The sequence below is a fragment of the Xiphophorus couchianus genome, chromosome 3 (assembly GCF_001444195.1).
Source record: "Xiphophorus couchianus chromosome 3, X_couchianus-1.0, whole genome shotgun sequence".
Lineage (NCBI taxonomy): Eukaryota > Metazoa > Chordata > Actinopteri > Cyprinodontiformes > Poeciliidae > Xiphophorus > Xiphophorus couchianus.
The window spans coordinates 18,790,177-18,814,701 of record NC_040230.1 but is presented as its reverse complement, the minus strand read 5'-3'; the positions used below and the strand labels follow the sequence as shown (position 1 = coordinate 18,814,701).

Here is a 24,525-nt window from a genome sequence, read left to right as displayed (position 1 = left end):
TATTTACAGAGAGCTGTTTGTTGAAATACTGTGGACGATCGACGAGCAATACTAGAGGAGTACTTTATATACAAACCACAAAGAGCGGGGAATATCAGAACAGTGCCAGGAGCAAAACAAAACAGATGGGTATTTCGGTACGCTGTGTGCTGTTGGGAGTAAATCTGCTTTGTGTCTCAGTGTTTATAAAGGCCGCTGTTTTATTTTCTTATATGGCGAAGATGAGCGAGGCCTCTGTGTTAAGTCAGGCATCTGGTGCCTTCGATCTGCAGCATTGGGGCTGATATGATGAGAATGCCTTCAGGGGAGACAGCTGACTCCAGCGCCATGATGTTCACGCCCTTTGGGATTCGGTAGCGGCGGTTAAACTGCAGTGTTGTAAAGCCGTGGCCCTCCTTCTGCCAGGAGACAGTTAAATACAAGTTTAAAGAATAAATCAGTCATTTTAAATTTTGCTCTGGTTAGAAGATTACATCAGGGCTCCCAATACACTCTAAAAAAAACCATGGTAAAATAAAAGGATTTTCATTTTAGTATTTTTCCAGGTCTGGTAAGAGAGGTTGGGGAAGTAAAAGTGTGGAGGAAAATTTGTTTTCACAGACATTATGCTACATCCCATCTGTAAAAAGGTTGTCTTGGCTACCTTTACTCTTAGCATCCTTCTGTCCTTCCTATTTTACCATTTTCCTCTATCCTTCCTCTTCACTGTGTTTTCGTTCTTTATCTCCTGCTCTTCCTTTCAACTTCATTTTCTTTTTTAGCATTCCTTTGTTCCTTCATCCTTCTATATTTCCCTTCTACCTTTTTCTTTCCTGCATTGTCATTCATTCCTTACCTCATTACTTCCTTCTTTCATTCATGTTATTTAAAGAAGGACTTCATGAAGAATGTGTGCCAACCATATTACTTGTCATGTTTTCTTATTGGGTGACACAAGGGAATGTCTTTTAACCCATACAGTCAAAATTAGATTAAAAAAAATGTGTTCCTCTTGGTAAACAGACCTTCAGCTCTTTGTGTTGTCCTTGCACTTCTACAAAGTCGCCCACAACTTTGACCAGCAGGTCCTCCGGGTTGAAATGCTTCACATCTACTTGAACTGTAAATCCGATCTCATCACAGTAGACCTGTCAACACAAGTTGAAATAATGTCTGATGTTTTTGAAAAGGGTAACGATTATTGCACAAAAAATACATATTTCCTTTGATGAATTTTGTGTGAATTTGATGTATTTGAGCATGCATGGTGTAAACAAAAGAGAAAGATTTTTCTTGAGGGCATTTAACTGATTCAGTCTTCTGTGTTTAATGAAAAGAAATATAAGATGTGTTTAATTGAAACTAAGATTTGATTTTAAGATTGGCAGTAGATTGTTTTGGTAACATTTTATTCTTATCTGAAGTGTTATTAAGCATTTGGCTTTTTTAAACTCTAGATTAAAGAAATGACCTACCTCTGCAGAGCTGACACTCTCCGTCTCTGGAATCAGTAATGATGGCGACCAGTTATAATAGCCATGAGACCCGTTCAGCCGAGGAGGTAAAACCTTCTCCCATGGAATACCACCAGTTGTTACAGTGGGAGGCACAATAAAATCCATGTCTAACAAGTAAAAAAAAGCCAAACATTAAAAAGAACAATCAAAAGAGTTCCATAGAGCGCAATGAATGCTCAGAGAGGAGCGGCTTACCTTCACTTATATATTCTCTGATCTAACAAGTGAGCAAAAAGAGAAAGGCCAGCCCCTGGTGCTACGTTCCCACTTATCCTGAGTAGGAGGAACGATCTGTCCGATTCCAGTTTTCCTTCTCTGACCGGGCTGAACGTGACTGACCGTCACAGGCTCTTTTATATTGCAGTTGCATAATGACTTGGGCATTCATTCTGAGGCACCTTGCCTCTGTCACATTCCAGACTGTGTACCCTTGGGTGTCCCGTCCACTCACAGATGAGTATAAGTTTTGGGAATGACACAGCTGTTGCTGGCTTATTGTCAATTAAAGTGTTTGTTGCAGCCCTCCTTTATTGGGTCGATGACATGAATATAAACCTGTTACTGGTGTGTAGTCATCAGAACAACTGTGGGATAAGTTGGTTGTTGGGGAGGATCCTTCCAAAAATAAATTCAAAAGAAGAGTGGGTCCTAGACACATGTAGAAGCACGCGTTCTGTACCTGACACATCATCAATCACCTGTTGCATAACAGGATGGGCAGTATTAAGTTGGAGTTAAAAAAAACAAAAAACTAAAATATTTCCAGGAATATCCTACAAGCTGTATTTTCTTTAGAATTACTAAACAAAATACATTTCCAGGAACATCCTAAAAGCTGCTAAGTGCGTATAGTGAAGATATATAGTCATTTAAATGTCTAAGATAAATAAGCAGTGCAGCACAGTAAAATAAAATACTTCCACAAGCCAGTTTCATTGGGTGGCACCTCATGTTGATCCTCACTCTTCTTCACACATGTAGCAGTTATGTGCACATGTTCTCCCTGCTAGCCACGCTAAACCTTGCACCTAAGCTTTGACTGTGACTAAAAGTGGCCCCGATTATGCTATGACTCATACAGGATGATGGCCAAGAGGGGACATTTGGAGGGATTAAGTTATTGAGTTTCATAACAGGCGCCACTGGTTGTCTGGTCTCTGAGAGGTATATAGCAATAAGGAAAAATAAAACATAGGCTCATAGATGCAGAAAGAAATGTATCATGAAGGTAGATAAGATGTCTACCTTCTCTAAAAGGGCAGTTTTAGAGATATACCTTAAGATTTTCAAAGTCACAGTTATGATGCAACTTTGTCTCTTGCAGCATTAAAACTTGAATTGATGACTATATCTCATAATTATAACTGAAAATCATTGCTACATTTTATTTCAATTCTGATTCAGATTTGACATTTTGACACTGTATCTCACAAATGACTGACAGTAAAAATCAAAATGACATTGAAACTCATTCTCAAAGTCAAATTTAATATTTTTCCCTCATAGTTATGACTTTGGAGTAACTATGTCCCACAATCCCTTTTTTATTTATTTAAAGTTGTGGCTTTTATAGAAGAGAGTCACAAACCCACCTTAAAATTTACACACAATTTAAGGCATTATAGATTAAGGGTATTTATTGGTCAGAAAGTAAAAATCACCTTGAGTGCACAAGGTCATTTTAGCAATATTTTAGAAAAAGAAACAAAAAAGCAGTGAAATCAAATCAGTTTTCTCAACTAAACAAATCTGAATGCACATCCACTGACAACACACTGTTAGCTCATACTAAAAAGGAAAAAAAGGCTCTAAACTAAAAACATACAGAAATGTATGAATTCTACAGTATCAACAATGTATAGGTTATAAATGTTACAAAGACCAATTCTTTATCTGTTTTGCTTTATTAAAGAGAAAACTCTTTGGTCCAGGATGGTCAGAGGTCAAATGTCTCAAGGCGTGCCCAGTGGAATTGTGAACGAAAGGTAATCTCCCACTTCCCCCCACTGTGCTCTGAAGTGTTGGTAAATTGTAATCCATGTCGTCAGTACTGTGACCCAAAACAACAAACCCAGTGCTGATCGCTTCACATCTGGAAAAGAAAATGAGAAAGTATTTTAATTAAAAACTTGTATTATACATTATTTACCCTGGACACTTCTTGGTATTGAGGCAGAAAAATGGAAAGAGAGCTTTAAAGATTGATTACTCAGACCAAAAAAAAAAATCATGAAGCTATCATCAATGGACTAACATCGGTAAAAAGTATGCATGTTACTACCAGTGGGTCTGGTAATAATTCATTATTTAGGGTTATTATTTACGAAATAAAAATCTACTGATTTTCTTTGTACGCTATTATTAGTCTATGCAAAGTCATAAGTTGACAAAAATAAAATAACTTTTATCCTGATATTAGGACCAACAGTAATGTTCATTTGAAAAAAAAAATACTGAACATATTTTGTTCCATAGTAGAATATTCTGCTATTGCTTTTAACGGTGATATGATGATTTGCTGTAACAAACAGGACATTGAGGCTGTTTGCACTGCTTAGAAGTATAGATCTGGCATCAAATGTTCATTATTGAACATTTTTAATAAGCTTTTTTGGGATCTTTTTGAGAGGTTTCAACGTGAATCTAAAATTATGTAGTGATCTTAATTTTGAACCTAGATGCATGACCATAATATCATGGTCATGCATGCATGGTCATGAATAACAAAAAGTTGTTTCAATATTCTTTTGAGTTAGTTTTTTTGTTTGTTTTAATAAATAATCCATTGTGAAATTTTGCTAAAATACCTACCAATATGTTTTTATGCATTTAACTAAATTCTAGTTAATTTGAATTACTCTGCACCAAAATGTCCATGAAACTTACATGTTTTAATTTGGGTCTGTTCAGTGAAGGGCGGCTTCAGAAAAGCTTCCTTAAAAAACCAAACAACGTTTACAAGCCACAGGAAAGGAAGAAGAGCAAAACCACCTGAAAACACAAGAAAACACAAGTATTTAAAGGTATATGAAACCAAATCATGCTATGACACGAATACATTACTCCTGGACTTAATATGTAATCCACCCTTCCCGTTTCCATGTTTGGGCTCCATAACGGAGATTATAGCAATTACAACTGCTATATATTGGCAAGTAAAGCTGCTTGCATTCCTATCAAAAATATGTCTTACCCAAGTAGTATTTTCTACAAAGGGTGAGTTTCTCTTCGTTGGGAAGTCGTTCCAGGTTCATGGTAAACGCACAGTGGTCCTGCTGAAGGAAGAAACAAAGTTCCAAGGAGATGTTTAGAGCTAGCTCCACTTTGGTATAGCTAACAGAAATAAAACTTGAGAAAACTGAACATGGCAATATTAGCTACGTTTAAAAGATGACTAACCACTGAATTAGCAAAGCAAACCAGCTTTATCAAAGACCTTGAGCGTAATACATATACTAGAGAACCTTGTTTAGAAATGTACTAAACCACTGTCAAGTGACTTGAAATAGCCTCAGGTAATGTTAGCATTTTGCTAACAGTTACGTCACCTTCGAAAAAAAACGACCGTAATCCACTTTGGCAGCGTCTTTTAAATCATGTTAAACATACATTAACAATATTTTTTATAATAACGTCCTGTCATACCTACAGTCTCCAAGGCTAACTCTTGAAAATGAGAACCGAGTAAATAAACACTTCCTCAATCCCCTCTTCGTCGTTTTCTTTATCACCTTTCTTCTGTTTTGAGTAGTCACAAGTCAGTATTAGAATTAATACTACCACCTAGTGTACAGATGAAGGAGACACACACACACACACACACAATGGAGGGTTGTTCCCAAATTTATAAATATAATGAGAAAATGTCAAATACCTGTAAGGGGAGAAAAACATTAACTTTTGGAGACTAGATTATTTAATTTAAATGTAGAGAAAAAAAAACAGATTTTATCTTTCAAAAACGTTTTACAACTAGTATACCATTTCATACATTCTCCGCAGAATTTAAATTTGTATGTCTCTTTGATGGAAATTCCGACCAACCTGGAATGTCACATATTTCCCGGAATACTAGATATTGAGGGTCTGAGACTCATGAGTGTTCTTGGAAGGAGGACAAATGTTTACACCAATAAAAGGTGTAGACGTTTTATTAGTGTAAAAACTTACCATACATTTAATTTATTAAGTACACATTCATTTAACTTATATAATGTCTTCCTTTTACATAGTTTACATACAATTTAACAATTTCTTGTCTTAGAGTCAAATGCAGCTTCTTCATTGAACAATACAAGAGCATAACTTTTTTGATAGGCATCAAAAAAGTGAAGTAAATCAAATATAAAAAGTAAATAGTGAACTCCTTGAGGAGAATGTCAATAACGTTTTGTGATAAATGTCAGTTCAGGTTTTCCCATAAGTATTTATGCCATTATTAGGCCCAAAACATCCTTATTTACAATCATTTGCATTGGTCTTACATAATCTTCTGAGAAATTGTATTTTGGATTTTCATGCACCTCTTCAATATTTCTCTATATTTGTGGTGTGAAATATGCAGTATATGGTCATCTGGTAAGACAACAATGAAGTTACGTTTTAATCTTACAAAATAAATTGTGTTAACATCAGCATTATCGGTCATTTTCTAATTACTATATATATATATATATATATATATATATATATGTATATATATAATCATTTCTCAGTTTTATTTAATTAATTACGCAAGCTTTTAAAATCGTTTATCACCACTGAAAAAATAGGTTACATCTGAACCATTAAAATTTCTAACTTTTAACCCTTCAGTATTTGATTTTAATGTATCAGTATTTTTAATGTTTAATTGGAGCTAACAAAGTTGTTCAATTTAGACGGATATTGTAAATGCCACTGACGCTCCACTAAGTGAAAAAAACAAAAATAAAACTCAGTTTCCCTTGTATCATTGCGGCTCCCCCCTCCCATCTCGCGCCTTCCCTCTTGTCTCCCCCTCGAACTGTTAGCCGTCGGTGTGTGTTGTTGTTGAAGCAATGATGGCGGCGGCAGCGGGATGCGGATCAGCAACCGCGGCTGCCGTAGGAGGCCAAGGTGGAACTGCTACGGCCAGAGGTCGTTTCCCCGGTCGGCCTTGGTCTTCGCGCAGTCGTTTGCGCTCTGAGAAGCGATGGCAACTCGGGCGATCAAGCTCAGAAGCTGATGATGTGACTAACGGAGGGCCAAGGCCCGCAAACCTGGCTCTTTCGTTAAATGAAGACCAGTCGCACTTGCGTCTACTCGGGATCGAGGCAAGCCACAAGATCCTCGGTCAGGCTGGATATAGCTCTAGTGGAAGTGAAGAGGTAAGGCCCCGTACTCATTAAGGAAGTGGGTGATGTGTTCAAAATTGACGCATTTAGTGTGATCGGTCTATGCGCAAGAATGAGTGCTTTTCACGGCTGTATGACTGGTTAGTGCCATGGAGAAATGTCAACATCCCATTGGCAGGCTAGCGTTAACTTTAGCTTCAAGCTAAATGGTATCACCAGTGTTAGCCGAGTTGAGCTTTCCATTTGAATACTCCAAACACAAAATGCCACTTTAGTTCTGACAGCAGATCTTTTTAAAGCCACATTAACATGGGGCTCCGAGTTGATCTCCAAGAATAAAAAATAAAGGTAAAAAATTGATAACCTTAATATTTTTTTTAAATGCAGAGTGGGCACTTGTAAACATGCGCCGCAGTTATTCTACGTATGGCCCTTTCGTTACAGGGCCATAATATCTGCTAGCCTGCTAATAGCCAACACAAAGAGCAGGAAGCCTAGCGCATTCGTACTCTGCAGAGAGTAGCCGCTAACTATGTTTGCTATATGCTTTTCTAAAGTCTGCTTAAATAAGACACGTCTTGCGTATGGCAAAGTATAAAGTGCATATAAACAGTTACATAACATTTTATATTGTGGCTATAAAGCTCCTAAACTGTCACAGGGGAGTAAATCGTTTCGGGTTAGCTAGCTGTTAGCCAAGGTTAGCAAACAGGGCATGTTTAAATGGATCTACAGAAGTGTGCCCAAGTTACTGCCACACACGTTGGTCTCACACATTTAAGGGCTGAAGCGCAACTAATAGTGAGTGATCCTTATTTATTAGGTCTTCTTCAAGACCCAACTGCAGGTATAAAGAGCATTGTAAGTGTTTATACCTGCAGTTGGGTCTTGGAGGGAGTTGTTGATTACAGACTAACGTTTCGTTGTAGCTTTTATAACATCAGTGAAGGCGTGACCATCATTAACTAAAGCATGGGTTTTTCCTTAACGCAGAGTTCTGAGTTTGCATTAGATTGTAAAAGTGGTGTAGACCTTGACTCTTACATTCATTTGAATTATTTCCCCGGTGGTCACTGATTATGTGGTATTAGTAAAGCTTTAAGTCTGATTTCATGGCATGAACTGCTTTTTAAAGTAATTTTTTATGCACATGTATATTTATGTAGTGCAAAGAAAAGATTATGCAGTGATAGAAAATCACAGCCACATACAATAATGCACTGTTCCAGCCTGACTGTCAGGCATGCTTATGTTTCACCATTCAAATTCCTAAAGGCTATTTTTTACTCAATCATGGTTCTGTATTTTTCTTAAAACACATTATTAAGTGTGTAATACCAACCTTATTACCTTGAAATAAAATAAATATTTAACTGTAATAACCATACAATAGTTATGCTGCTGCATTCACAGAGACATGGATCCTACTTCTGTAACTAACGATTCTGGACATAAATGTACTCAGTTGTGCTGAATCAAAATCTTTTTTATAACCTTTTTTTTCTCCCTTGCGTCACATGTTTCATAGATTACATCTGAGTGTACTGTTTACAATACTAACACCGCTGTCTGCCACACATGCGAGAACATAGTTCTGCGAGTGCAAAACATCTAAAATGTTTTAGTCCAACTGATTGTATAGAGAGGTTTGACTTTCTCAGAATCTGTTATAATGGGTTTATCAAGGAGACACTACTCAGACTGCTTGACTAATGAGCAGCTTCCTGAACAGTTTGGTGCTTATTTTTGTTGTGAATATTAGGACTGCACAATATTAGACAAATATGTAATCTTTAGTTTTTTAGCCACTGAAAATATCCACGTTGATTTCTATGAGGTTTAGCATTTGACCTGTTAACAGTATAGTTTAGGTGAGTGTATAAAGGGCACCAATAAATTTAAACTTGAGAGAATTTGGAGTTTAGCTGCAAAGAAAACGAGATATAGTCAAAAACGAAACATGAAAAATGTTTCAGTATTTGAATCTGGACAATTTTTGGGATTATTTGCAAAAAAGATTTTTACCTCCATTTTTGATTGTCTTAGTTTGACCTAGAAGTTATGATCTGACGCACTAAGGTTCCCATCCACACTGGTTGGTTTGGCGTATTGATTAAATTTACATTATGTTTCACATTAATCTGCCCTCCCTTTGTGTGAACGCGCAGACAAAATGTGAGCATTCCTTCAGGAAAATAACACCAGTGGTACTGAAAATGTTGGTTTTAATGATCATAATTGTAGCCTTGTTGTTCCTTTTTGAAACTAAATTTGGTGTTTGTTTAATTGTTGCCTGTGCCTCATTGTTAACTGTACATGGGCAATTAATAATTTTTAAATTATTTTTTTATAAAGGGTGATGACTTCAAAGGATTTGAAGCTGACAAAAGAAACTCTGCAGAATCTGTGATGTTGCAAAAAAATTCTTCCAAAGGTAAACCGTTTTGAAATTTAAAACTGTACAAAAGAAATTAAGTACATGTGAGATCAATTGTTTTTCTATAAGAAATATAATTTTATTTATTTATTTACTTTTTTGCAGTAGATGCTGTCAGCACAAAATCTAGGAGAAAAAGTGAGAAGCCACCACAAAAAGTGCCAGCAGTTGATGAGGCTGTCCCACCTGATCCTGTAAAAGATGTGAAAGCTCTGGCGGAAATAGACGACATATCTCTTGAAACAAAACCAGCGAAGGATTCAAAGAAAACTTCAAAAGGAAAAAACACTATGGACCAAGGGTCAGCCAAGAGCAGAGCTTCAGCAGCACCGAGGATTACAATAAAGTTGGTGGCCAAAAAAAAAGTGAAAACTGTAAAGGAGCCCCAGAAAAAAGCAGATAAAAAGTTGAAACTGAAAGATGTGCAGGACCAGCCCGATGTTGAGGACATTCAGGGTGATCAGATTTTAAGCGCTCACATCAAGTTAAAAACCGAATCTTATGACGATGAACTCAACACTGGGGACAAAGGAGTGCCGACCATACCTACAAGGAGGCGTGGGAGATCTGCTGTCAAAGTAGCTGAGCCTGTAAGTCAGACTACTGCCAAAGTTGTGGTTGATGACCAAAAATCAAAAGAGAAGGAATTGACCAAGGTTAAGGACAGTGGATCTGCAGAGCAGAAACTGAACTCAAAAGACTTAAAGAAAAAGAAAGTAGCCCCACTGCAGGGTTCTGAGGTTAAAAAAGTGACTCGTAGAAGCACAAGAGTTGCTAACGAACTCTCTAATAACTTAACGGACAGTGTACCTGAAACCGAAAGTCTGACTAAACCCGCTACTGTTCTGGACGAGCTCAACTCAGAAGTTTCACAAAAGGCTGAGGCCAAACCAGTGGTGAGGAGAGTAGGACGAAGGCAAAGCAGAAGGTTAAATAAAGATATTACAGTGCCAGAAAACCAAGGCTCGTTAGCCACAGAACCTGAAAATTTACCTGCACATGCCAGTGAAAGTTTGAATGTTAAAACTGAGGAAATGAGGGTCCCAAGCATAAAGTTAATAAAGACCAGAAATCCTAAATATGATGCACAGGCCAGCGGGAAAACTACATCTCGAAAGAAAAAGCGGAGAAAATATATTTGGACTTTAGCCTTAGTCAAAATTGGAAGTCAAACCCCACGGGCAGAAGATATCCTCAAGGTACAAACAGAGATTGTGAGCCAAGTGGATAAGACCCCACCTAGTGACACCGGTGTAAAGAAGATCACAAAGGGACGAGGTAGAAAATCAAAACAGGAATGTGCAGCCCCACTGGAAAGCATGCAAAATGTTGAAAAGGATCCCCAAAGCATCTGTGATTCGGAAACATCAAGTTTACAAGTGCAGCCTGAAGCAGATCCTGCGCCTGAAACTCCCACGCAAGAAATCACTAAAGCAGATTGCGGGAAGGTACCACCTCTTCAGATTAAAAAGGTTTCATCTCCTGGCAAACATAAAAGCTCAAAGCCGTCTTTTCTGATTCAGCAGGTCAGCCCGGTGCCTGAAAACAAAGAGGAAAACCTGAAAGATCCACCAGAGGTTCAAGAGGATAAGTCATCTTTACAGGATACAGAGACCACTCCTTCTAGAAGGCTAAGAAGAAGGACTTCAAGCCTTGAGTCACCACAGAAGAAATCTGTCAGCAAAAAACCTGCTACCACTCGGAAACGAAGGTTCAGGAAAAGTCCTCAAGAAGAGGAAAAGCCACAAGTGGAAGCTGAAGTTCCCTCTCAGGTTTCAACTGAGGAGTCTGCTCCTCAAATTCTTCCAATAAACTCATGTCCTAATTTAGTTGAAGACCCACCACAGGTGACCAGTTTAAACTGTTCCGAAGTTCTTGAAAAGGAAAGTCCAAAAGCTGCCGACACTCCCTCACAAACAGCAGATGAAGTCTGTCCACAGTCATTGGAGAACAAACTAGAACCACAGATTGAAGAGGCCAAACCATTGCCTGTGCCTTCCAAACCCAGAAAACCTAGAAATAATAAACAAGCAAAGAAGAAGAAGTCTGTTAAAAAGCAGAAGGCTGAGAAGGCTGTTGTTTTGCCTGACACCACAGTAGATGCAGTCCCTGACACAGTTGACTTTATTAACATGGAGCCTATTCAAGTGGAAAATGTTGAGCCTGTAGCTAAAGAGGTGAGTCAGGTAGTGGAGGAGAGAGCAGAACCAGAATCTGAGACCAAACAGGAGCCTGTTCTTGTAGAAGAAAAGGAAAAGCAAATACAACCAACGGTAAAAGAGGAACCAGACATGCAATCTATAGACAGTCAGCAATTGGGAGAAAGTCAGCAATTGGAAGAAGGTCAGCAATTGGGGGAAGGTCAGCAAATGAGAGAAGGTCAGCAATTGGAGGAAAGTCAGATGTTGGGGGACAGTGAGATGTTGCAGGAAAGTCAGCAGTTGTTGGACACTGAGAAGATTGTGGACAGTCAGCAGCCAGTGGTGACCTCAGATCAATCAGGTAAACTAATATCATCCAAGAAATCTTCCAGAAAACTAAAAAAGAAACGCAAATCCTTAATTGGCCAACGCCAAAAGCACAGGCACAGAGGCAGTGATGGAAAATTTGCCCCGCTTAAATCCCCTGAACGTGAAAGTACTTTTGACGCTGATGATGACCGTTCTCTGCTGCTGGCAGCTCCCATCCCATCCCAAGGGTCTACACTCATCGGAGTACAGAAAAAGTACAAAAAGAAGCACACAAGCCTGCCTTTTGTTGGAGCTAAGAAGTCCAAATCCCAGTCTAAAATAATTTCCCATCTGATTGAAATGGGAATGGAGAAAGATAGTTTGAAGCAAGAAGAAGCAGACACTCCAGTGGACTCGGGACAGCCAGATGTTGTTAGTGTTCAGCCTTGCAAGTCAAAGTTTGTAAAAAATATCAAGCACTTCATTATGCCTGTTGTAAGTGCAAGATCCTCTCGAGTGATCAAGACCCCACAGAGGTTCATGGATGATGTTGGGATGTCCGTGTTGCCTCGAAGGCACTCTCCGAAGAAGGGTTTGCAGCTGGGCTTGAACATTCGTCCGGGGAAGAGGCGAGACGATGGGGCAGAAAGGCCGTTGTCTCCCATCTTTCCAATTGATGATGAGGATATTTTGAGTGAAGCTCAGCTGGATGTTGATCTGTTTTCAGCTCAGGACCTGGAGGACAGCATTGACTTGGCCGATAGCCTGTTTTTTGACTGTAAGAGTGAGAAAAATGAAAAGAAGAAACCTTCTCTGAAGAACTCGAGCTTCAAGTGGAATCTCCCTGAAGATTCCTGCGAGGAGTTATATACACTGGATAAAACCCCAGAGAGCAAATGTGAGGATCTGTTTTTATCTACCCCAGCGGATAAGCTCCCAAAACCATCGTCGGACCTCTTGGAAGTTCTGAAAAAGAAGAGTCCACCCAAAATTAACAAGCAGGCGCCTCACCTGAAGATTTATCAGAAGCTTAAGAAGCCCGTTTTGGGACTTCCAAAAAGCAAAATCACACAAGAGCTCGAGACTGTGAGTAAACCCGCTTTGCCTCCGGTTGATTTAGCTGAGGGACTCGATGACGAGGTCATGAGCATCAGTCTGAGACAGCGGGACACAGGCGTAGACAAGGAAAAGTCCAAGATCAAGATCGAAGACCTTGATAGTCCTGGAGTGGTGAGAAAGGTTTCCGTTAGTCTTCGGTCTCCTAATTCTGTTGCATTGAAGCCATGCACAGAAGAAGCATTGACAGTGAAAGACACATCCCTGCGGGACTCAAGTAAGACAATTATAATTAGACATGATTCTGATAAATATTTAAAATAAAGACGTTTAATAGGGCACTTATGTTTTTGTTTTCACAGAAGCGCCGTCGTCGGTACAGAAGTCAGGCACAGTCGAAGGCGTTTCTCTGGGCCACATAGAGAAGGGAGCGCCACAAAGGGCACGCCTCACTAGTGCAAATAAAAGAATGTTGAATCTCCTCAGGAAAGCAAAGGTTCAACTTATTAAAATCGACCAGCAGAAACAACTCAAATCTTCTGGGGTAAGGTTAAAAATCACAAATAAAATGTTTAGCATAAAGAAATGGTCTATATTTGTGCATTTAAACAAAATTACAATTCAATCAAAAAGTTAATTTATTTCAGTAATTGAGCTTGAAAATTGAAACTCGTATAGATTCACTACATTGATATATTTCAATCGTTTATTTCTGTTGATTATTTTTTATGTGTGGAAGTTCAAAATTCACTGCCTATTCAATCTCGAAATGTTTGAAATTTACTTTTATCATTTTCCATGTCTGGAAAAATCAAGCATTATTTTTTCCATACAAAATTTTCCTTTTTTTCCCCCATTGGACAAGTCTAATCATGCTTAATAAGCACTGTAGTTTTGTCTCATTGATCTGCTGTGTGTCCTTCGATTTACAAAGTATCACCTTGATTTCAATAGAAGCAGTGGACCACATGTTTTATGTTTAAACAAGCTTAAGTTAAGGTTGCTCTCTAATAGTTGTTTTTTAATTTTGGTGTTAAATGCTCTTGTTGTTCCAAAGAAATCTTGAAACTTGAATTTGGAATAGTATGGAATGGATTTTGTAGCAAACAATGTGTGAAAATTCTGATGATTATGGCTTACAGAAGATAAAAAGAAATTATTTTTAATGTCTCAGAAAATTAGAAAGTCACATAAGATAAAGAAGGAATTTTAATTAGCCATGTCAACCTACATATTAGTCCATGTACAGTACAGACCAAAGGTTTGGGCACACTTTCTAATTGTATTCAATGAGAAGGTGTGTCCAAACTTTTGGTCTGTACTGTACTTTCAATATATACTCTCAATATTTGACTGGGCCTCGTTTTGCATGAATCACTGCATCAGTGCGGCATAGCATGGAGGTGGCCAGCCTGTGGCTCTGTTGAGGTGTAATGGAAGCCCTGGTTACTTTGAAAGCTGCCTTTAGCTCATCTGCATTGTTGGGTCTGGTGCCTCTTGAAAATACTGCAGGTTCTCTATAGAGATTCAGTGAATTCACTTAAATCATGTGTCAGTGCCGTTGACGGTGCTGGAAAATAAAACCAACAACTCTATATAGTTTGTCAGTAGAGCAAAGCATTGAGTGCTCTTAAATTTCCTCTTAGACCTTTGGACTTGAGAAAACGGTGGACTAACCCCAGCAGGTGACATGAGTTTGCAAATTATTATTGAGACAGTTGTAGCCCATTGTCCTCTCTTCATACCGATTTTAGTGTTGCACTTATCTCTGTTGCGTGTGCCCTTTTATAAAAAAAAATTTCCACTTACATTTCCATCAGTATGCTTGACTGCAGCACTGTGTACAACCAGCTTCTTTAGCAATAACACTTTGAGGCCTCCTAGTGGAGGATGTCAGTGACTGTCTGCTGGACAGCTGTCAAGTCATCAGTCTTCACAATTCTTCTGCAGGCTACACCATTTTTTAATGTTTTAAAATATATTTAAATTATTGGTCATTATCTAAACAAATTGCTTAGCAATTGTCAAAAAATATCAGAACCAAAACCTTGAGTTACACCAGTGTTTCTCAATTCCGGTCCTCAGGCACCCCTGCCTTGCATGTTTTAGGTATTTTCCTTCTGCCACACACCTGGATTGAATTTTGTAGGTAATTAACAGCCTTCTGCAGTTCTTGATGGCTGCAGAAGAGGCCAGGCAATCATTTGAATAAGCTGTTCTGGAATAGACATCTAAAACATGCAGAGCAGGAGCGAGGACTGGAATCGAAAAGCATTAAGTTATATCTTTCGAATTAAAATTCTACATTTGAATTTGCCCTTGTAGGATTCAGATCTGTTTATTTCAGACTAATCCAGTTCATTCCAGTTTTGTTCAACGATACTCACATTCAGATCCAAGACCACACAGTATGATTATTTGAAAGTACAACTACTTAATTTCATGTATTCCCACCTGTTATAGACTAATCCTGTATTCCTGATTAACAAAAGCACACAAAGCTTTGCCCCTTGTTTGAGCAGATGTCTTATTTCTTTATTTTATTTTTCCCGTAGCTGTTATCCGGTCCTGCTGGCTCCAGATCTCAAGAAATCGCTTTTAAAAGACAGAGGAGGAAGCAGAGGGCGCAAGTTCCTCGTCCTGAGGTTCCTGTCAAGACCGAGCAAGTTCAAGGACAAGTGAGTCCTCGAATCAATACGCCTGATAGGGACAAGCATCGATCTGTCTTAAAAGTGTCTAGTTCTATCCATTCCGTTGTTTTCTTCTCAGCCGCAGCTCATCTCCCCACTGTGCCAGGAGTTTCGCCGAGCAGGAGGTCCGCGAATTAAGCACGTGTGTCGCGCCGCCTCCGTGGTACTGGGCCAGCCCCGAGCCATGGTCACTGACGACATTCCCCGACTGAGTGCCTTGCCTCTACATGAAAGATCTGGCATCTCCCCGTCTGCTATCGCTAAAGGTTGTTATAATTATGATCGTCACCATTTTGTTTCATAGGATGCTGTCTTGATTCCTGTGAATGTAGTGTTGTAAATTTAGAAGTTAATTTCTCCTTTTTAGTTATTTTGAACAGCTTAAATTGTATGACTGACAGTGATTACTAATTTTTGCAAAGTAATGCATGTCCATTTTATAAAATGACCACCATTGTTTTGTTTAATAAAATACAAAATTTTGATATGAACTGCAAAGAAACAAACACTTTAAAGAGCTAAATTATTAGTTCCCAGAAGGCTCTTTGTCCAGAGGCTCCTTGACATGCACAGTGGCTTTTAATAGCAATGATCAAACATTATATGAAGCTTAGCACTATTTGTACATACAAATGTAACAAAAAGACCAATTTTGTTAGGTATTCCTATATGTTTTTATGCAGTATCTGCATAAAATAGACCCTAATGGTACACGGGTGGAAAAAAACTTTTGATTTATATCGTTTTATTTCCTTTTTGTCATTAGGGTACAGACATTTCACACTTTCCATTTTCACAAATATAAAACATTCAAACAATGAAAATGCAATAATTTTCTATAAAAAAAAATATTAACAGGTATTTTTAAACTTGGTAGTGTATCTTCCGCCCTCCCCAAGTGTTTCCTTTGGGTCTCTAAGCAAATAGGTTTAGCATAACAAAAGGCAATAAATATCTTTTTAGCTTGTGAAAGGTTATGACGACTTGATTTTTTTCTCTTGCTGCAGATATTGGGTCTCCATCAGAGTCAGACAGCCCAAGCCTGTCGGATCCAAAGGCAATAAAGACGAAAAAGGTGTCCAGTTTTGCGAAGAAGAAGGGGCTCGGGCCATTCGGGTACCGCTCTCGAAGGTGTGGCATTTGCAAAGGCTGCAACCATGAAGATGACTGTGGGAAGTGCATCAACTGCCTCGACAAGCCTAAGTTTGGTGGTCCCAACACCAAGCGACAGTGTTGTGTGTAAGTTTAGCATAAATGCGTAGCTGTTGGTTTATACTGCAGTCTTCAGAAATAATTGTTTTGTTTTTCTTGCTTTTACCCCAAGGTATAAGAGGTGTGATCAGATTGAAGAGAGGAAAGCTCGGAGACTCAGCGGTAGAACGGCTCCTAAAAGTATTTTGCTGCTTTATTTTGCAAACCAAAAGATGTTTTCTTTCTTTTTTACCATGTACTGTTTGTTGTAATGCTTGTTAATTTTGCTTTTCTGCTTGGGTAAGGTTCGTCTAAGCGGAGGCGGTCATCTCTCAGCGGGGGGTATTCAAGCAATGACGAAGGGAACGAGGGTGGCGGGGACTCACCATCTGGTCCCAACACAGACGGCCACAGTCCATCAGTAAGGAAGCAGCCAAAGCGTGTGGTGAAGCCTCGAGTCTATTTTGACCTGGTGGATTATGACTCTGATGTCGACGACAAAGCTTTATCTAGCTCTGCCTCACCAGCAAGGAGGAGGGGAGCTGGACCGCGCTTCAACCAAGGTAACCTAAGATTCAGCAAACCAGGAACTTGTAATGGCTTTTAATAACAGCCACGCTTGCTTTATATTGTAGTTTATTCAAATTTATTGTAAATTTTCTTCTGTTATAAAGACTTTGTTTCCCTGGATGGATTCTTTGAAGACTTTTCAGATGATGAAGTCAGACACCGTAAATCCAGTTCACATCGGGTACCACAGGTTCGTCGGAAACCTGAGAAGGTGAGCAATAAGAATCCAAACTCTCAGATCGTCTCTGGACTACAGTAGGTGGCTCTTTTGGAGGCTTCATCCAGGTTAAGACTAGAACATTTGCTTTTGGAGGTTGAATCTAACTGCTAATGTGAGATGTTTAACCAGATGAGTCAATTTGGTCAAGTACAGTTTAGACTCATGGCATGCAACAGCCAACGACTCAATAAAGTGCGTTAAAGTAAGCAAATGTCATATTTCAGCAAACATGCTCACTGCTTATACATACACATGAATAATATAATATAATATACATGTCTTTTGTTACTTTCTGTCATACAAAAGTCTTAAATTTTAGTTGGTGAAACCTGCAGAAACCCTGTGAGGATCATTTACACAAGAAATTGAAGTAGATTGGTGGCATTGTGTGCCACCAATGTTCTTCCTGTGTGAAACGTACTGAGAACAGAACATTTCTGTCAGATATGAAAGTGAAAGCAGTGTAACGAGCTAAACGCCATAGAGGTTTAAGTAAATAAGTGAATTGATCTTATTTGACTGGTTACTGCATCTTTACATTGTCCTTTCTCAGTAGATGTTTGGTGGCAAATCACCTCCTATGTCTACTTCCTGTCTGTTTTTGTGTATATACAACCCCCAAACAAATGTAACTACAGTTTTAATCTTCAAGATGGTAAAAAACTACGTTGGTTTTGACCTTTGTGTCCAAAATTCAGAATTTACACTAAATACAGTCCTCCAATAATCATCAACGGCATATTTGATTTTAACCATTTTTGACCTCTGTGTTAAAACTCTAATTGATAAACTGTCCCTTTAAGGCTTAATTAGAGCCTGAAAGGCCTTTGGCTCTCAATGGTTGCCACTGAACTTGGCAGATTTTTGATTTACTTTGTTAATACAATTGTTGCCGACAAAGCAGAAGTTTCTGAATGTCTTCAACTCATATTTTCATATTTTTAAAAATGTTATTAAAAACCAGTTTTATTTAAAAAAAGGAAAAGAGAAAAAATGTTTAAGTCTTTCTTAATGTTGGCTTTCTCCCTCAGGCTCTTTCTTCTCAGGTTTCCTTGGAGCAGACTCCTCCCAGTGTCCTGGCTGCCCTTGCTCACGGATTTGAACAGCGAGAAGTCGAGTCTTCTAAACCAAGTCACAAAATCAGAGTGGACTTCAAGGTTGAGACCGATTTCTTCTTGCAGTGCAGTATTAATTGCTTTTTTTTAAGAATAAGCTTCTGACATTTGCTGTTTTTAAGCAACTTCTATTTCACATAGGCTGTTACAGAATGTAAAAGTACAGGTACATGTTAATTGATTAAAAAAAAGTAAAATGCATATATAAATTGATTAAACAGAAGAATTTATTTTAACCTTTATATTTTTGTTAATTCTGAAGACTAAATGACAACCATAAATTCAGTTTCATTAGAGCAGAAATAAAACTCTGTCCATGTCTTGTGGAGGATATAAACTCCATGCTTGGTTGCAGCGCTCAGCCACCTTGACAACATATAAATTGTCTGTAAAGGTTTGAGCACGTGAATTTGATTTCTGACTGGTCATTGCCCTGGTCATTAATCAGGTGTTGGTGTTATTAGTGGTAGGAGCAGGTTCTAAATCCTGCTGAAAAGTGAAAGTTGCATTTCAAGAAAGCTTGAACGGCTGTTAAACTTCCTGGTAGGCTGTCATGCTGACTTTGGACTTGATGAAAGGCAGTGGACCGATTCCGACAGATAATGTGGCTTCCCGAGTTATCACTGACTGGAATCTTCACACTCGACCTCAAACAGCTTTGATTGTCTTTCTCTCTGCTCGTCTGTCAGGCTGTGGGACCTTGATTTTCAAATGAAGTGTAAAACTTTCTTTCTTTTTAAAAGGATTACCATTGGCGCAATGTTCCCAGTCTTCTTCAGCTTTGGTATAAAGCATGTTGAGCCATTCCTGCTTCAGGAATGGCCTAACATGTCCAGCAGGCTATAGCTTGTTAATCTACCCCAGACTCTTGAAGGAGCTTTGCTTCACAATCGCCGCGGGGCTCCAGTTATCTCTAGTGCAGATGGACCTTTTGCTACCTTACTTTTTCCTCCCAATACACTTTCCATTGCTATAGAAACAGTCTTTTTGACAACTTCTAAGTCAGCAGTTCTCCTCAAGGTCATGTTGGCCATAACAAAGTTGTAACATAGAATTTCTTTATTAAAAATATTTTTTTGGGCGTTATGCAGCTCAGTTCTAGAGCAGGTGCACCATACACAGAGTCTAGAGTCCTCGGTTCGATTCCCGACCCCAACCCATTTTTTGCATGTCTTCCCTTTCTCTCTATTCTTCTTGTTCAGCCATGGCTGAATACAATGTAACCAAAAATTATTTTAAAAATTACTTTTTTCTTTACACTTATGTAATATTTCAATTTGCTGAAAAACTGAATGATTCAGTAGAGTATGTGTTTCAATTCCCAAATAAGATTACTGTACTATATCACATTTAGTAGTACTTTCATTTATTGAGATTCACCTATAAAATCCAATGAGCAAGATAATGCTATTCACTTTATACCCAGTAGGGGTCAGTATTTGCTTTCAAATGACCAAATTATCGACTTCAGGACTTCTCCTGAAAACAAAATGGGAAGTATATTCTAGTCTGATAGAAACAGTTTTGCAAACAAATGCTTTAATTGGACTGTACCCTTAAGTAATATGTATTCCTGTTGGTCAGTGGCGAGTGCTGTACTTATAACAACTGTAATTGTTGCTGTTTATTGTCTCACCTTCAGGAGGACTGTACCTTGGAGAATGTCTGGAATATGGGCGGTTTAAGTATATTGACCTCTGCACCTGTCATGCCTCCTTACGTCTGCTTCCTTTGTGCCAGTAAAGGACAACATGAGGTGACTGCTCAGTGCTTTCTGCTCTGTTTGAATTTGCAAAGGGGAAACTGTTAGCTTCTGTGTTAGCGGATAAGCATATGGCAGCTACGTTTTATGTTGACATGCTAACAGTATTGGGGAATTTCTTTTGAAGGGAGTGTACTTTGTTTATTTTTGCAGATGTTGTACTGCCAAGTATGCTGTGAACCCTTCCACCAGTTTTGCCTTGAACCCGCGGATCGCCCATCGGAGGAGAATAAGGAAAATTGGTGCTGCAGGCGCTGCAAGTTCTGCCACGTGTGTGGAGGGAAGAACAAACTCTCCAAGGTACAAATGCTTATTTAGCTGCTGAAATTCTAATGAGACAATTTTCCCATTATTTTTGTCTTCACAATGTTTTCTCAGCCTTTACTGGAGTGCGATCGATGCCAGAACTGTTACCATGCTTCCTGTTTGGGACCAAACTATCCCAAGCAAAACAAGAAGAGGAAGGCCTGGGTGTGTTTTAGGAAGTTTGTCTTGAATACTTTTAGGTTTTTCTGCTTTCCAGCTAATATGATGTTTTCTTGTAGGTTTGTACAACCTGCATTCGATGCAAAAGCTGCGGTGTGACACCAGGAAAGACCTGGGATACTGATTGGAACCATGACAAGGGCCTCTGTCCAGACTGTTCAAACCTCTTCGACCAGGGTGAGGGGGCAGTTAAGCTCTGCCAGTACATTGATTGATTATTTAACCAGCTGCTGCTTTCAGGCATAATCATTCATGTTGTTTGTTATGTGTCTTTTTTTTTTCTTTGATTCTTTCAGGTAATTACTGTCCAATCTGCTTCAAGTGTTACGAAGACAATGACTATGATAGTCAGATGATGCAGTGCGGCTCCTGTAACCACTGGGTACACGCCAAGTGTGAGGATCTAACAGGTGATTTTTATTGGATGAAATCATATTTTAGTGTTTATACTCATTTTCATAGACTGTGCCTTGCCTCAAACTATGTCATGTTTTTTAAAGCTACGACTTCAAACTACTGTATTTTATTGGGATTTTGTATGATTGACTGAGAATAATAGTGCTTGACTGTAAAAATATTATTTTCCTTGCAAAGGAAATTTTGAAAAGGTGCCAGTATTTTGTAGAACTACTATTTGCAACAGTTAAAGCATCAGTTTCCTTGACGTATGTCTCCATAAAACTGTCGTTTTGAGACCATTTTCACATTATTAATAGAGGGATTATTTATAAACACTGCAGATGTGTGCTTGACTTAACTGCAGAAAGAGGCAGACTGGATTTTAAATCTCTCCCACATTTTTTAACATTAGCTAGCAGTGTACTACAACTGTTTAACACAGCGTGATACAATAAGTTATGCTACAAAATTGACATTAGGGAATGAGATGCATCTTAATGTCCCGTAAGCATTAAATGCAGGTGAGTCGATAAATGATGAGAATAAATGTCCCTAACGTCGGACATTATTACTTTCTAGCAATGTAAAAGTAATATGTTCACTGAAAAATCATCAACTCTTAATGAGACATGTTCAGTTCCTCTTAATAAGACAAACGTATACATGGTGAGCAATAGGGTCACCACAATACTGTTTTTGTAAAATGTAAGTTTCTAATATATAACAAAAAACAGAGTTCATATTTAGCATGCAAGGGAAAAATAAAATAAAATAATCTTAGTTTGGTCGCAAGGGGCTCTTTGCACCTGCTCCGGTTTGAGTTACCATGACAGCTAGAAAAGACAAAGTCTTATTTCAGACGCAAATAAAACAATACTATGAACATTGCTGTCTTCCTAATATAATGGGCTTTTAAGTTTTCATGGATTTCCAAGTGGTCCTGAATTAAGATGACGGTGGCTTGTAAATATTCATCGCTACCAGTTAACGCTAACGCTGCACAGCAAAGTTTACAGCCTTCACTTCACTCCGGATCAACTTCTTCAGCCTAAAGAAGAAGGTAAAGGAGCCTCCTGTGTTATTTCCATGGAATCACTTCTGTATTCAGCTTGAAAGAGAGTTTATGGGAACGAGAGAGCAGACCAGAGCCAGACAGCCGAGCAACTGATCCGCCTTTACACACTGCTGTAAACACTGTGCTGCTTCACAAGAAGCATGCAAAACTAATAAAGCGAAATAACACGGAGACCTTAAGGAACACGGCCATATTTTTCTAAAAGCAACAACTCTGAACCTGGACAGTCAGCTGAACTAGAACTCCGACGCCAGAGCTGCTCTACTGTTAAGCTATGGGCTTGTTGTTTCTCAGGCTTCAGAAGCAAAAAGCCTGAACTGTAAAATCCCCCGTTACTTGGTCTCTGACACTAACGACAATAAACGCATGTAATATACTTGAAAACAAGGTAAAAACATTGTCCATTAGAATGGATGAAAAATGTTTAGATACTTAAATAGCACATTTTTACAAGAAAAATGTCTAGCATAAGCTAAAGCTAATGTTAGCCACAAAGTTTAAAGAAAGTAAAACTCACCTTCGTATCTGTGTATAACGAGGCAAACATCTTCAAAACTTTCTCCAGCTTACTTGTCGGGGCATCGGATCGATCTACATCATTAATTGTTACCTTGGACAAGCCCTATAAATACCCAGTGTAAAGAGCCTTTTTCATTAGATCGGAAAAGATTGAGCCGCTTTTCCCCGAATGCGGAAGCTGAGGTGCAAAGAGCCCATTGGAGGGAAAACGAAGATGTAGCTGTATCCATCGAGGCAGGTGATAAACTAAGCCTTCAGAAATTAAAAATGTATTAGCCTAATTGTAAATAGTTTAGTTAAAATAATGTATTGTTGCCAGCATCCTGACGATGAGATGCACAGTAGAGTGGCTGATGACGCAACGTGACGTCGACTGGTAATCTCTATCGATAATGATATTATAATGCAAGTTCACTATCACAAACTAGTAAACGTTCTTTACAAACTTAAAGTTTAACACTCGAACTGGAAAATATTTTAGATATTCAAGATAAAACGCAATGACCAAAAATAATAAATGAAATGGAAATTAAAACCACACACAGCTGTAGCTATAAATGAAATGGATTGTGAAGTCTCTGTAAACAAATTTACCCTTCAAAATATATCAATTATCAGAATGGAAATGATCAAGCTCATTTTAATTTATCGTGCATCGTGATGGGCTTAGTCAACATCCTTTTTAAAGTCATTCTGCAGTGGATTAGAAAGCTTGGTCTGGACTTTGACTAGGTTATTTTAAAATGGCAGTAGGTTAAGAATGTTAAGAGCGGTTGTGAATTTAAGGATACGTTTGCAAGATATAGAGGTGGTTTAAACCTGACCCTGATTTACTGGTAAACCCTTTCAGACGAGCTATATGAGATCCTGTCCAGCCTGCCAGAAAGCGTGGTGTATTCCTGTCGGCCGTGCAGCATCACCCAGCCCAGCGCCTGGAGGGAGCTGCTGTACATTGAGCTCAGAGCCGGGGTGGAGAAGGTGTTGGCTTGCCTGCTCTCCTCTACTCTCACCCAGCACCTTGTCACATGCTCTCAGGTAGTGGACCAAACTTCCCCTCCTTTATTAGTGAAACGTGAGAAATGAGAGCTTTTTTTTTACTTGCTTAAAATGTCTTTAAATTTAAATAGTGCTAGACTGTTTCTATTTTGAAAAAGGGTGTTATACTTAGTAGGTGGACAGAAATGTCACTGGAACCTTTAAATGTATTGGTTCCATATGTACAACGGTTTCTGTTTCAGTGTGAAAAGTGGGTTGACCCTGACAGTGGAGTTGAGAACCAGCCGGCCTGTGACCTCAGAGCCGTCGGCAAAAAGTTTGACAAAGGCCTGTACACCACGCTAGTGAGTAGAGAAGTAATTCTTATAATTTTTTAATGTCAACATTTAAGTAATCTGTTAAAAATGTACGGCTGTTACCTAGAGTAGAAAGATCAGATGCTTTCGAAAGTGGAGGTTCTCTTCCTCAAAGTTCATCCGGTTCTAACCGGAATCAATAAAAATGACCTATAAAAGATATTAGAATTATCTGCAGAATTGCAGAATTGCAGAACTGATGAAAAAACTTTTGTATATTAAAATATGCTCACACAACCATGTCAGTGTTTTACTTTCGACAGTTTTTTTTTTTTTAAAGATTTTTTTGTGGTTTAGTTTTGCAAACCAAACACTATGTCATCACCTTAGGACTGCAAAGGTTTCTCTTGGCAATCTGTCCAAAAATCTTGGACTTCTTTTTTTCTATGGAG

At 38.7% G+C, this 24,525-nt stretch overlaps 3 protein-coding genes across 11 annotated transcripts in view; 1 reads left to right on the top strand and 2 right to left on the bottom strand.

Annotated features, from left to right (window-relative positions):
• Window positions 1-47: 47 nt before the first annotated feature.
• On the bottom strand, window positions 48-1,904 carry hspb6 (heat shock protein, alpha-crystallin-related, b6). The gene is made up of 4 exons (XM_028012844.1): window positions 1,692-1,904; window positions 1,455-1,603; window positions 1,005-1,127; window positions 48-398 (listed from the first exon to the last, which is right to left on the bottom strand). Exons 2-4 carry the CDS (start codon window positions 1,599-1,601, stop codon window positions 240-242), a joined length of 429 nt encoding a protein of 142 aa, XP_027868645.1. The 5' UTR covers window positions 1,602-1,603; window positions 1,692-1,904; the 3' UTR covers window positions 48-239.
• A 1,211-nt stretch (window positions 1,905-3,115) lies between these two features.
• Window positions 3,116-5,281, bottom strand: psenen (presenilin enhancer, gamma-secretase subunit). 5 transcript variants are annotated; one of them, XM_028012846.1, is made up of 4 exons: window positions 5,146-5,281; window positions 4,690-4,771; window positions 4,383-4,487; window positions 3,116-3,588 (listed from the first exon to the last, which is right to left on the bottom strand). In XM_028012846.1, exons 2-4 carry the CDS (start codon window positions 4,748-4,750, stop codon window positions 3,449-3,451), a joined length of 306 nt encoding a protein of 101 aa, XP_027868647.1. In that variant the 5' UTR covers window positions 4,751-4,771; window positions 5,146-5,281; the 3' UTR covers window positions 3,116-3,448. The 5 variants fall into 5 exon arrangements, with proteins under 5 accessions (XP_027868647.1, XP_027868646.1, XP_027868648.1 ...); XM_028012845.1 differs by having other exon boundaries at window positions 5,142-5,276; XM_028012847.1 differs by having other exon boundaries at window positions 4,690-4,768; window positions 5,142-5,240.
• A 1,225-nt stretch (window positions 5,282-6,506) lies between these two features.
• Window positions 6,507-24,525, top strand: part of kmt2bb (lysine (K)-specific methyltransferase 2Bb) — a 36,307-nt gene continuing 18,288 nt past the window's right edge. The window contains exons 1-19 of one of the 5 annotated variants that reach the window (XM_028013277.1): window positions 6,507-6,844; window positions 9,167-9,245; window positions 9,354-10,696; window positions 10,775-13,031; window positions 13,117-13,298; window positions 15,310-15,432; window positions 15,524-15,710; window positions 16,452-16,683; window positions 16,769-16,836; window positions 16,941-17,198; window positions 17,310-17,416; window positions 18,457-18,582; window positions 20,183-20,296; window positions 20,456-20,602; window positions 20,681-20,773; window positions 20,848-20,965; window positions 21,085-21,198; window positions 23,632-23,816; window positions 24,020-24,121. In XM_028013277.1, coding sequence (XP_027869078.1) covers window positions 6,536-6,844; window positions 9,167-9,245; window positions 9,354-10,696; window positions 10,775-13,031; window positions 13,117-13,298; window positions 15,310-15,432; window positions 15,524-15,710; window positions 16,452-16,683; window positions 16,769-16,836; window positions 16,941-17,198; window positions 17,310-17,416; window positions 18,457-18,582; window positions 20,183-20,296; window positions 20,456-20,602; window positions 20,681-20,773; window positions 20,848-20,965; window positions 21,085-21,198; window positions 23,632-23,816; window positions 24,020-24,121 — 6,144 coding nt within the window. In that variant the 5' untranslated portion in view covers window positions 6,507-6,535. Of the gene's footprint in view, window positions 6,845-9,166; window positions 9,246-9,353; window positions 13,032-13,116; window positions 13,299-15,309; window positions 15,433-15,523; window positions 15,711-16,451; window positions 16,684-16,768; window positions 16,837-16,940; window positions 17,199-17,309; window positions 17,417-18,456; window positions 18,583-20,182; window positions 20,297-20,455; window positions 20,603-20,680; window positions 20,774-20,847; window positions 20,966-21,084; window positions 21,199-23,631; window positions 23,817-24,019; window positions 24,122-24,525 lie in introns of all 5 variants that reach the window. The other 4 variants (XM_028013276.1, XM_028013274.1, XM_028013275.1 and 1 more) reach the window with 4 other exon arrangements.

Excerpts from the sequence above, each read along its gene's own strand:
- psenen (XM_028012846.1), bottom strand. The coding sequence starts at position 4,750 with ATGAACCTGGAACGACTTCCCAACGAAGAGAAACTCACCCTTTGTAGA. Across the intron at positions 4,488-4,689 it reads TTGTAGAAAATACTACTTGG|GTGGTTTTGCTCTTCTTCCT; the intron begins GTAAGACATATT and ends TTGTGTTTTCAG. Across the intron at positions 3,589-4,382 it reads ACAGACCCAAATTAAAACAT|ATGTGAAGCGATCAGCACTG; the intron begins GTAAGTTTCATG and ends TTTCTTTTCCAG.
- hspb6 (XM_028012844.1), bottom strand. The coding sequence starts at position 1,601 with ATGGATTTTATTGTGCCTCCCACTGTAACAACTGGTGGTATTCCATGG. Across the intron at positions 1,128-1,454 it reads AGAGTGTCAGCTCTGCAGAG|GTCTACTGTGATGAGATCGG; the intron begins GTAGGTCATTTC and ends TTGTGTTGACAG. Across the intron at positions 399-1,004 it reads GACAACACAAAGAGCTGAAG|AAGGAGGGCCACGGCTTTAC; the intron begins GTCTGTTTACCA and ends GTCTCCTGGCAG.